Raw genomic sequence first — 13,317 nt, 5'->3', positions numbered from 1 at the left:
TTTGCATCAAGAAAGCCATCTCTTCCTTACAGTACTCCAGAAAGAGAGAGAGAAAATTAACCAGGAAGATCCAGAATCTGTAGGGCTGAGCACTGGGGTCAGTCAGAAAAGGATTTCCTGTTTAAGGCTGATAATAATTTACTGCATTGAGAGGGACATTGCTAATACAGCCTTCCACACTGTGAAATGTTCCTGGCCAGGCATATTCTAAACCTGTACCCCTCAGCTGGGAATTGCAGACAAGTTTGCGCAAATCTTTTTGCCAGCCTTAGATTCTGCAGGCAGGGAGGCTTTGGAGAGATAGACAGAAGAAGTACTACAACTCCCTCCTTGCTAATATCCATACATCACTATCTGGGAAGAGTGCATTGTGAATCGTTTGGAACTGTGATACTGTTGGATGTACTACCACTCCCATTCTGCACTTTAGTAAAAAGACACTTGTTTTCTACAACTGGGCTGGTTACTGACTCCAGCACCACTCGCTGGCCACAGCACTTACATCTCCTGCTTTGCACCCATACAACACTTTTAACACTAAGGGTACCCCAACTACCATCATACAGGAGCCCTAAGGGAAGAAGGGGTTCATCCCCTGCCACTGCCCAGCCCTACGGAGCATCAGTGTTAGGAATGCCATTGTGAATAACTGATCGAGCCAGTTATACCACTCCCATCCTCCACCCCTACAGTGCTTGCAGAAAATGCATTACCTTTCACATCGGAGAGCTGCAGAAATCTTAATTATAGGCATAGGGTGCACTTGCTGTCAACTAATGGAAATAACATGTGTTTCTATGAAGCCATATCTTCTTTCTTCCATTAACCCGTTGTGGTGACTAGTGACCCATGCAGCATCTTACATGACAGCTTGCATGTTCTGACTGAAGATTTATCGAAATGGCATATATCATTATAATTGGTCACGTCCTTGAAGCCAGTTTAGCCATTCACATTCAAGTATGGTTCTGCCTAACAAAATATATATTGTACCAAAAACACAACATGAGGACTGGTTCCAGACAACCTCTTGAAGTCCTATGAATTGAAGAAATAGGAAGTGGCAAATCACTACATCATTATTCACAAACACAAGGAAAAATAACTGAGAAATCTGTATTATGAGCCGCACATACAACTGCTATGAGACGATGGGGCTTTACATGTATGTATGCCCCTTATCCCAAGGTTTATGAACTGACAAATATGACAATTGGCTGCTCACCAGATATAAAAGTATACAAGTATGAACTAAATACCTTTTACTTGAAAAAATATATTGCTTAAAATTCTTATATCTAATACCATCTCTGAAACCATTTTCCATTCTTTGCATCTCTGTAATGGTACTGTAGGGAATGACCTATTTACTAATTGTGCTTAGGGCTGGGCGATATGGCCTAAAATCTATATCTCGATATAATTTGAAGCATGTGGGATCTAACCATATATCGCAATATATTATTTTCTTCTGTATGTATACAAATTACATGGCTATCATCATCCATGTCCCCCAGCCAGCACCATCAGCCCCATGCGATTGCCACCATCATGTGCCCCAGCCAGCGCCATCAGCCACATCATCCATGTCCCCCTGCCAGCGCCACCAGCCCCGTGGCATTGTTACCATCATGTCCCACAGCCAGCGCCATCATCCCCATGCTATTGCCACCATCATCATGTTCCCCAGCCAGCGCCATCAGCCCCATGCCATAGCCATCCACCCCCCCCTTTGCTGCAGGGTGCGCGGCTGGCTGATGTAGTCCGCAGGAGACGGGCCGCGTCTTTTTCCCAGCATGCACTGGGAGGAACCTGACGTCACACACGGCGTCAGCCAGCGCGCTGAAGATGTGTGCACGCAAGGCCCTGGCCAGTGCAGGCCACAGAGTGGTGAGTGAGAAGCTTCTTCAATTCACTACCACTCCGTGGTCATCTATCGCAATAGGGCGATATAGCTAAAATCTATATCGTCGCCCGAATTTTTGTCGATAATATTGTTTATATCGCCCACCCCTAATTGTGCTTCCACAGACAGGCTTTGTCAAGCCATTGTGGTTACCAAAATCTTTAGAACTCCCATGACTTCACCCTTTAAAGCAAACCTGTCACCATGAAAATGCACTGCAATTTGCAGTCAGCATATTGCAGGAGGAGTTGAGCAGATTGATATATAAGTTTGTATAGGGAAGGCTGACAATCACTGATAAGTCCACCTCCTTGACTCCAAAACCCAGAATGAGCAGGAATTTAAATGAAAACTGTTTTACTCACACATTTGGAGCACCTTCTACTGCCTAGAAAATAGTCCCTCACGTATAGCCTCTGAGATACATATGGTATGTAATGCCTCCACACAGGGGCGTAGATAGAAATGCATGGGCCCCATAGCAAAAAAAAAATGATGGGGCCCCCCCCCCCCCCACATATCTTTCGGGCCTCCCACCACCCCTTCCAGAGCTCCCACCCAAACACCCATCCTAGTTCTCCCACCGCTCAATGGGGACAGAGCAGCGGTCCAGCGAAATAGCGGCAGGATGGATCCGACAGGCTGAACAGCCTGCCGGATCCGTCCTGCCACAAGTGTAAAAGTACCCTTAGTCTGTCATATAAGGGGGGGAAGAAACCCCAGAACTAGAGTGTGCCCCCCAAAAGAAGGAAGGGGCGCCCTCCTTATCACTGCTGGCATCTCTTTTTAACTTCAGATCATCAGACTCTCACTTACTAATTACAGCACACACCCCTGTAGTGTCCACCATCAGACAGGGGAGGGAAGAAAACAAACCCCAGAACTAGAGTGTCAGTGTGTCCCCCAAGTTGGGGGCACACTCTAGTTCTGGGGTTTCTTCCCTCCCATGTCTGATGGTGGACACTATAGGGGTGTGTGTGCTGTAAATTTGTAATTAGTGAGTCTGATGATCTGAATTCTGAAGTTAAAAAGAGCTCCTAAGATGATAAGGAGGGCGCCCCTTGCTTCTCTTGGGGGCACCACTCTGCAGGCAGCTCTTTTTAACTTCAGAATTCAGATCAAGTATCTCGTATATCATAAGTTCTCACTTTCTTTCACTTACTTTTATTTAGAGCACACTAGTCACAGCAGGCACAGACTGGCAGGACTGGAGACTGGAGTGGAGACCAGTTGAGGAGGAGGCAGGAGCACCGAGCAGAGAGAAGAGGACCGGCCCCCTCCACCGCCTGAGTCCACCTCCCTCTGCTGCTTCTCCAACCTGGTGGCTGGCTGGCTGAAGTCCCTCCTCCCTCCACTCAGGTACGCCCCCGGTCCGGCCCCCTCCACTGCCTACCTCTATCTGTGCTGCTCTGACTCCTCCCCAGCCAGGCCCGAGCCGGCCTGGGCCACGGATGGACCACCCACTAATTGTGCCCGCCCTCGGCCCTCCCCTAGCCTGCCCTGCAGCTCACAATGGCGCCGCAAGTCGCCGGCAGCATGCCCCATTCCCCTACTCACGCCCGCCACGGCTTCAACTGAAGATCCGTAACTTAGGATTCCTGCGCTGTGGGCCTGCGGCGCTGGTGGCTGGCTCTGTCCCTAAGGTACACCCCCGGCCCCCTCCACCGCCTACCTCATCTGCTGCACGTGCGCCCTGCTCCAGTCCTGACTCCTTCTCCCCAGCCAGGCCCGAGCCCCGCCCACTACACTAGTCTGGCTGCCTGTGTGTGTAAATAAAATAAAAAATCAACAGAAGGCGGCCCGGACGGGCCCCCAGTGGCGTAGGGCTGCATAGCCACTGCTATGGTTGCTATGGCGATCCCTACGCCACTGCCTCCCACAATTTCCTTCTCCATTGTCTAGATCAGGGTTTCTCAACTCCGGTCCTCGGGACCCACCTACCAGTCATGTTTTCAGGATTTCCTTAGTATTGAGCAGGTGATATAATTAGTGTCCATGCATCAGGACTTACCACAGGTATTCATTCTGTGGGATATTCTCAAACCCTGACCGGTAGGTGGGTCCCGAGGACCAGAGTTGAGAAACCCTGCTATAGATAGAGATATCACTAGATATTTCTATGAATTTAGAAGTAGAGATGAATGAATTAGGTGTCTGAGGTGCCTTCACTATAAGAGCACTATGTTGGTACTGAGAGAATGAAGAGAACAGGGAACCTACTGACCATGCTAGTCAATCACTAAATGCAGAGGATACTACCTTCCCTGTGGAGCATTACAAGAAAATGGCTTCCTAGTCCCAAGCTTGCCAGCTGATATACTGCCTGCCCCCTGTCTCTCTGCAGTCACCGTCCCCACGCCCATACTTATGCCGTTTACTTCCCATTATGTCGAGCCTCGAGTCCCTGTCCCTCTCCAACTTGGCGACATTGCTGTACAGGCTGTCTCCCCACTCCTCTTCAATCTAGCGTCACTATGTTGGAGGGAATTGGGGAGAAGCCTGTACAGTAGCATCACTAGGAAGTTAGAGAGGTGAGGAATATTGCTGAGTCAAGAGACGGGAGGTCACTCTGAGTCACTGTGACTCCTAGTGGCCTCCCCACCCCCTGACTGTGTCCTCCTGCCACTCTCTAACTGAGCGACGTTGCTATACAGGCCTCCTCCCCACTCCACTCCACCCCCATAACAACATTTACAGTTGCAAAAAAAAGTATGTGAACCCTTTGGAATGATATGGATTTCTGCACAAATTGGTCATAAAATGTGATCTGATCTTCATCTAAGTCACAACAATAGACAATCACAGTCTGCTTAAACTAATAACACACAAAGAATTAAATGTTACCATGTTTTTATTGAACACGCCATGTAAATATTCACAGTGTAGGTGGAAAAAGTATGTGAACCCTTGGATTTAATAACTGGTTGAACCTCCTTTGGCAGCAATAACTTCAACCAAACGTTTCCTGTAGTTGCAGATCAGACATGCACAGCGGTCAGGAGTAATTCTTGACCATTCCTCTTTACAGAGCTGTTTCAGTTCAGCAATATTCTTGGGATGTCTGGTGTGAATGGCTTTCTTGAGGTCATGCCACAGCATCTCAATCAGGTTGAGGTCAGGACTCTGACTGGGCCACTCCAGAAGGCGTATTTTCTTCTGTTTAAGCCATTCTGTTGTTGATTTACTTCTATGCTTTGGGTCGTTGTCCTGTTGCAACACCCATCTTCTGTTGAGCTTCAGCTGGTGTACAGATCGCCTTAAGTTCTCCTGCAAAATGTCTTGATAAACTTGGGAATTCATTTTTCCTTTGATGATAGCAATCCGTCCAGGCCCTGACGCAGCAAAGCGGCCCCAAACCATGATGCCCCCACCACCATACTTCACAGTTGGGAGGAGGTTTTGATGTTGGTGTGCTGTGTCTCTTTTTCTCCACACATAGTGTTGTGTGTTTCTTCCAAACAACTCAACTTTGGTTTCATCTATCCACAGAATATTTTGCCAGTACTGCTGTGGAACATCCAGGTGCTCTTGCGCAAACTGTAAACGTGCAGCAATATTTTTTTTGGACAGCAGTGGCTTCCTCTGTGGTATCCTCCCATGAAATCCATTCTTATTTAGTGTTTTACGTATCGTAGATTCGAGATGTTACAAAAGTCTCTGGCATATGCTAAGTCTTTAGCTGACACTCTAGGATTCTTCACCTCCATTGAGCAGTCTGCGCTGTGCTCTTGCAGTCATCTTTACAGGACGGCTACTCCTAGGGAGAGTAGCAGCAGTGCTGAACTTTCTCCATTTATAGACAATTTGTCTTACCGTGGACTGATGAACAGCAAGGCTTTTGTACATACTTTTATAACCCTTTCCAGCTCTATGCAAGTCAACAATTCTTAATCGTAGGTCTTTTGAGAGCTATTTTGTGCGAGGCATCATTCACATCAGGCAATGCTTCTTGTGAAAAGCAAACCCAGAACTGGTGTGCGTTTTTTATAGGGCAGGGCAGCTGTAACCAACTCATCTCATTGATTGGACTCCAGTTGGCTGATACCTCACTCCAATTAGCTCTTGGAGATGTCATTAGTCTAGGGCAGGGGTGTCAAACTCAAATTCATCGGGGGCCGCATCAGCAGTTTGGTCACCCTCAAAGGGCCGGAAAACTTAGTTACTAGGCTTGGCCCTTGGGGATCTCGGACGCCACTTCCACACTTTGGCCAGGGGCTCGGTGGAGCTGATGAGGTGTTTTATCTTAATGAGAAAGATTTCATAATAAGTATTTGGAGATAATAGCAGCCCCCAGTAATAACAGCCCCCTGTAATAACAGCCCCCCCTTTGCCAGTAATAACAGCCCCCCCCTTTGCCAGTAATAACAGCCCCCCCCCCTTTGCCAGTAATAACAGCCCCCCCCCCTTTGCCAGTAATAACAGCCCCCAGTAATAACAGCCCCCAGTAATAAGAGCCCCTCTGTGTCAGTAATAACAGCCCCCAGTAATAAGAGCCCCTCTGTGTCAGTAATAACAGCCCCTCTGTGCCAGTAATAACAGCCCCCAGTAATAACAGCCCCTCTGTGCCAGTAATAACAGCCCCCAGTAATAAGAGCCCCTCTGTGTCAGTAATAACAGCCCCCCTTTGCCAGTAATAACAGCCCCCCTTTGCCAGTAATAACAGCCCCCCCTTTGCCAGTAATAACAACCCCCCCTTTGCCAGTAATAACAGCCCCCCCTTTGCCAGTAATAACAGCCCCCCCTTTGCCAGTAATAACAGCCCCCGCCAGTAATAACAGCCCCCCCTTTGCCAGTAATAACAGCCCCCAGTAATAACAGCCCCCCCTTTGCCAGTAATAACAGCCCCCCCTTTGCCAGTAATAACAGCCCTCCCTTTGCCAGTAATAACAGCCCCCCCTTTGCCAGTAATAACAAACAGCCCCCCCTTTGCCAGAAATAACAGCCCCCATTTGCCAGTAATAACAAACAGCCCCCCCTTTGCCAGTAATAACGGCCCCCCCTTTGCCAGTAATAACGGCCCCCCCTTTGCCAGTAATAACAGCCCCCCCTTTGCCAGTAATAACAGCCCCCCCTTTGCCAGTAATAACAGCCCCCCCTTTGCCAGTAATAACAGCCCCCCCTTTGCCAGTAATAACAGCCCCCGCTTTGCCAGTAATAACAGCCCCCGCCAGTAATAACAGCCCCCCCTTTGCCAGTAATAACAGCCCCTGCCAGTAATAACAGCCCCCCCTTTGCCAGTAATAACAGCCCCTGCTTTGCCAGTAATAACAGCCCCCGCCAGTAATAACAAACAGCCCCCCCTTTGCCAGTAATAACAGCCCCCGCCAGTAATAACAGCCCCCCCTTTGCCAGTAATAACAAACAGCCCCCCCTTTGCCAGTAATAACAGCCCCCCCCCTTTGCCAGTAATAGCAGCCCCCAGTAATAACAGCCCCCAGTAATAAGAGCCCCTCTGTGTCAGTAATAACAGCCCCCAGTAATAAGAGCCCCTCTGTGTCAGTAATAACAGCCCCTCTGTGCCAGTAATAACAGCCCCCAGTAATAACAGCCCCTCTGTGCCAGTAATAACAGCCCCCAGTAATAAGAGCCCCTCTGTGTCAGTAATAACAGCCCCCCTTTGCCAGTAATAACAGCCCCCCTTTGCCAGTAATAACAGCCCCCCCTTTGCCAGTAATAACAGCCCCCCCTTTGCCAGTAATAACAGCCCCCCCTTTGCCAGTAATAACAGCCCCCCCTTTGCCAGTAATAACAGCCCCCCTTTGCCAGTAATAACAGCCCCCCCTTTGCCAGTAATAACAGCCCCCAGTAATAACAGCCCCCCCTTTGCCAGTAATAACAGCCCCCCCTTTGCCAGTAATAACAGCCCTCCCTTTGCCAGTAATAACAGCCCCCCCTTTGCCAGTAATAACAAACAGCCCCCCCTTTTGCCAGAAATAACAGCCCCCATTTGCCAGTAATAACAAACAGCCCCCCCTTTGCCAGTAATAACGGCCCCCCCTTTGCCAGTAATAACGGCCCCCCCTTTGCCAGTAATAACGGCCCCCCCTTTGCCAGTAATAACGGCCCCCCCTTTGCCAGTAATAACAGCCCCCCCTTTGCCAGTAATAACAGCCCCCCCTTTGCCAGTAATAACAGCCCCCCCTTTGCCAGTAATAACAGCCCCCCCTTTGCCAGTAATAACAGCCCCCCCTTTGCCAGTAATAACAGCCCCCGCTTTGCCAGTAATAACAGCCCCCGCCAGTAATAACAGCCCCCCCTTTGCCAGTAATAACAGCCCCTGCCAGTAATAACAGCCCCCCCTTTGCCAGTAATAACAGCCCCTGCTTTGCCAGTAATAACAGCCCCCGCCAGTAATAACAAACAGCCCCCCCTTTGCCAGTAATAACAGCCCCCGCCAGTAATAACAGCCCCCGCCAGTAATAACAGCCCCCCCTTTGCCAGTAATAACAAACAGCCCCCCCTTTGCCAGTAATAACAGCCCCCGCCAGTAAAAGTATTGTACATAATACATTTTTTTAAAAAAAACACATACTTACCTCCATGTCAGTGATGCGATGCAGGCCTCTTCTGGCCTGTGTCCCACGCTGTATAACTCAGGCAGCGCGATGACTTCATCGCGCCGGCCTCTGATAGGCTGCCGGCCTAGTGTCTGCAGCCTATCAGAAGAAGGGAAAGGGACACTCCTCTCCCTCCCCTACCGCAGCACAGGCAGGCATCTGTATCGCTGTCCTGAGGACGGCGATACAGATGACTGGAGATGACGCTTCCACAATGGAAGCGCTCATCTCCCTGTGCCCAGCAGCCGCCGCCAGCTCGCTCGCCTGCCGCATATCGGCGGCGGCTGCGCGGGCCACATGACGAGGTCTGGCGGGCCGGATTCGGCCCGCGGGCCTTGTGTTTGACACCCGTGGTCTAGGGGTTCACATACTTTTTCCACCTGCACTGTGAATGTTTACATGGTGTGTTCAATAGAAACATGGTAACATTTAATTCTTTGTGTGTTATTAGTTTAAGCAGACTGTGATTGTCTATTGTGACTTAGACGAAGATCAGATCACATTTTATGACCAATTTGTGCAGAAATCCATATCATTCCAAATGGTTCACATACCTTTTCTTGCAACTGTATTTGGAGAGATGTGGGAGGAGGCCTGTACAGCATAATCACTACATGGATTAAGTTGGAGAGGGGATCAATGATCAGGGGTTTCTGTTCAACCCTATGCCCTTAATCTATCATATGATCTGTCATTTGTATGGGTGTCAATTTCTGAAACATATTATTGTATACTGTGCAGATCAAAAGAGTAGTATTCAGTTGTAGTACAGCAGTACCTGTATATATCGTTGGTGTACTGTACTTCATAGGTTACAAAAGAAGGATTTTCAGGAGCTGGAAGCCATGTGAGAAAGAGACTGTAGTTCCTGGACTCTATTTTCACATTTCTAGGTTCATCGAGTTGTCCTAAAGCCACAAAAATACATACGTTATAGTAAAAATTAACTACATGCAGTTAACATTTAACAGTTTTTTTAATATCCTTCTAAAATATGAATATTTTCCCAACATCTACAACAATTACTATTTATTTGACTCAAGCGAAGCAAAAAAGACATGAGCTCCTGAATAGTGTTGAGCGAACCTGAACTGTAAAGTTCGGGTCCGTACCGAACTTTAGGATTTTTGGTACCCGGACCCGAACTTTGCCGGAAAAGTTCGGGTTCGAGGTTCGGGCATTTAATAAAGCTTGTTGAAAGGCTGCAGAGCAGAAAATACAGACCAACTCTAGAGTTCCAGGATTAAAGCATCCCCTGAGAATCCATCTGTGAGATAAATCCAGAGTCTTAGGAGAAGCCTATTCCTCCTCAGCTAGTCTGTCCCCACACAGCCGAAGGTACCAGATAAGTGCAGAAGCTAATCCAGACACAGTTACAGAGCTATCAAGCAGAAGTTTACTCTGCAAGCTCCACATTTAAAACAGAAGTACTCATGCCTGCCAAACATTGCTAAAACCTGCTGGGACCAAGAGACTGTATACTGTTTGGATGCAAGTTATTTCAAGTAAAGCAACGTTTGAACTTCATCTAAAGGTGTGGACATTATTTATTCTGCAAAGTTCCTCTATTATTCCTACTATCACTACACTCAAGCACACTGGAAGCACAAGGCGAAGGAGGAGGAGGAAGAAGTCGCCAACGCAGCTGGGGCAACTCCAGTACCTCAGAAGGGAAGGTTAGCATGGCCGAAATGTGGAAAAGCTTTGTCAGCACGCCACAACAACCAGCACCACCAGGTGATATGGATCGTCTTAGCAGGAGGCAGCATTTCATCAACATGGTGGAGCAGTATGTGTGCACACGCTTACACGTACTGACTGATGGGTCTGCCCCATTCAACTTCTGGGTCTCCAAATTCGGCACATGGCCTGAGCTTGCCCTTTACGCCTTGGAGGTGCTGGCCTGCCCTGCGGCCAGTGTATTGTCCGAATGTATGTTAAGCACGGCAGGGGGCATCATCACAGATGTGGACAAGCTCACGTTCATTAAAATGAACTAGGCATGGATCCCACTGGACTTGTCTGTACCTTGTGCTGAATAGACCAGTATATCGGCCGCACCCAGCCATTGTTATACTCCAACACACTTTCTCTTTGTTTTCTTTTTTATATTTCTCAATGTTTTGGTCTTCCCAAATTTATAGAAAAAAAAAACTAAAATAGTGTTGGCTACCTCCTCCACCACCGCTTTCACCGCCTCCTCAACCTCCTACTCCACTTTGACCTCCGCCTCCTAGTTCAAGATCATTATTTTTTACTTAAAATGTATTGTTTTTTTTAATTAATTTCCCTATCCACATTTGTTTGCAGGGCAATTGTCCTGCTCTTACCCCTATTTCTCTTCCTTTTGCACCCCTTTAGCCCTTTCTATGACTTTTAGAGCCATTTTAGTGCCCCAAAGTCCGGGTCCCCATTGACTTCAATGGGGTTTGGGTCCCAAACCCGAACTTTGCTGAGAAGTTCGGGCAAACCCGAACTTCCAGGTGTTCGCTCAACCCTACTTCTTATTTTATTCTAAGCAAACTGGTCAGACTTTTACCCTCCTGTTCTCATTGCCATTAGTGTTGATTCCAAATATTGTAATCGCAATATTGGCACTTCGAGAATTCGTGAATATCTAGAATATAGTGCTATATCTTCGTAATCGTGAATATTCTAGATTTTTGATCAGCACCCATGATCCCTCACTGCTTCTTGCTTGTGGGCCAATGAGAAGGCTGCAATATCTTTGACTTTAGGAGTAATGTTGATCGCAAATTTTCGAATCGTGAATTTTCCGATTGGAAATGACTTGAGATCACAAATTCTCGAATATATGACTACTATTCACCCAAATATTTGCGAAATATCGCAAATTCGAATATTGCCCCTGCCGCTCATCACTGAATTAGGAACACACATGGGTGTTTCTGTTAGGGTTTCCATCACACTTCCTGGCACAATTAGCTCAGCATGCAGTGCCTACTGTCAAATCAAAGAAAACCCTCATAGAACCTCAGTGGACCCCATTATAAGTCATGATGCTTGTTGCTGGTTAAATCCATTCTATGATATATAGGACTACAGTTTTTTAGTTCACTACTGGTTTTGGCGTCCAAAACTCCACCAGGAAACCTAACCGTGTGGCCGTACTCTTAAGTCTCAAGGAAGTCACAGCTGTGAAAGACCAATCATAAAATATGGTCAAACATGCAATTTTAATTACAAAGTTGATTTCTTTAGCAATGTATATTAGGAGTATTAGTACGTGATCTATTGGTAGACATTAGAAGCCCACAGCCCAGCCACATCTTTGCCCACTTTTGATTGGCTGTGCCTGAGAAAGCAGTGAGCAGTTAGTGACAGTTGGGTGAGTGGCTAGAGCAGAAAGCTTGGGGGTCTCTGGGTCTGGAAAGAACCTCAACATCAGTAGCAGTCTATGACTGTCAAGAGACCACAAACTGCACCTACACTGGTCCTATACTGACCTACTGATACATAGGTGCAACTTTTGGGCATATAAGCCAAACTGTTCATGTCCTTTTGTTGTTATAGACTTACAGATGCGGCACTGTGAGGGCACAGTTTTAACGACTCCTTTGATACGTTCAGCGCTGTGATATTTCCTAATAAAAAGTAATTTGACAATAAATTTGGTGTAGTTTGGAGACTCCTCATTATGGCTTACCATTTCCCCACTCTCCAATACATATAGTAAACATAGCAGTCAGGCTCACCTATCTGTCCGTCTACTAAAAAATGTAAACTTACCTCTGTCACTCTATATCTCTTCACTCGTTTCTGTCTACCACCCTAATCATGTTCTCAGTTCTTCCTATGAAAAACCTCCTCCATAATTCGAACCTCCTACTCCCATCTCCAAGTCTTCGAGCTGACCATTTCTCTAGAATGCATTACCCCCAAAAATCTGATTCATTTCCTATATCCATAGTTTACTGTTCCTATTACACAGGCTTAGAATCGGTGTAATTAGCTGGAATGAGTGTTTGTACAATAATTGCCCTGTGTAAATGTGACACCAATCCTCAACAAAAAGCAAACCAGTGGTGTACCTACCACAGAGGCAGACCACATGACTGCTATGGGGCCCAGGGGGAGGGGAAATTCTTTAACTTCACTACATTTTCTGTCAGCCGCCACTATGGGGTGCTCAGAGATTCTATAGCTTTTATTGATTTCAATAGTAACTCTATAAATATGCACTGAGCTCCCCCTTGTGGTGGCTGCAGGCAGACAGTTTCATAGTATACTGTGTGACGGGAAGCAGAAGATTTATCACGCCGCCCGCCCGTCCTCCCGGCCTGCCTCCTCCCTCCTCTCTGCTACCTACCGAGCGCTTGTAGTTGTAAGTAGCGCTGATTATGCGATTACATTATATACACAATTAACTATTACAGAATACAGATACGATTATACAGTGAGCGGGGCCCGTGTAGTAGAATACAGTCACTGCACGGGCCCCGCTGTCATTATAAATGCAGATGCCGGCCCCCAGCCCCTCCTCCCTCACAGCTGATACACCCGCCGCGCTGCATCGGCATTGAAAATACGGCAAAATCAGCAGCATTCGCCCCATAAGACGCACTGCTATTTTCCCCCCACTTTTGGGGGGGAAAAAGTGCGTCTTATAGGGTGAAAAATACGGTAATAAGAAATATGGTGGCCCTCTTTTTCCTACACAGAAGTCAGATGGGTGAGGCAGAGTGTGACTTTTTTTTATTACACTTTTTATTAAAATTATTTCCTCTTAATAAAAGAATAGTAAATTTGTCAGAAACCTGGGGCATTGCACTTTACATCCCATGTTGCCTTGGAGTTTTTGATGCATGTGTAACGGGAAACTGAGTGGTGCTG

General features: G+C 47.2%; 1 protein-coding gene across 1 annotated transcript in view; it reads right to left on the bottom strand.

Moving 5' to 3' along the window:
- IFNLR1 (interferon lambda receptor 1) overlaps positions 1-13,317 on the bottom strand; it is a 46,319-nt gene that overhangs the window by 8,196 nt on the left and 24,806 nt on the right. Inside the window, exon 2 of the mRNA XM_040422259.1 lies at positions 9,242-9,371. Within this exon, the coding sequence (XP_040278193.1) occupies positions 9,242-9,371 (130 nt within the window). The remainder of the gene's footprint in view (positions 1-9,241; positions 9,372-13,317) is intronic.

Source organism: Bufo bufo, chromosome 3, assembly GCF_905171765.1.
Source record: "Bufo bufo chromosome 3, aBufBuf1.1, whole genome shotgun sequence".
Classification (NCBI taxonomy): Eukaryota; Metazoa; Chordata; class Amphibia; order Anura; family Bufonidae; genus Bufo; species Bufo bufo.
The sequence above is the reverse complement of the archived record's forward strand: the minus strand, read 5'-3'. Positions and strand labels throughout refer to the sequence as shown.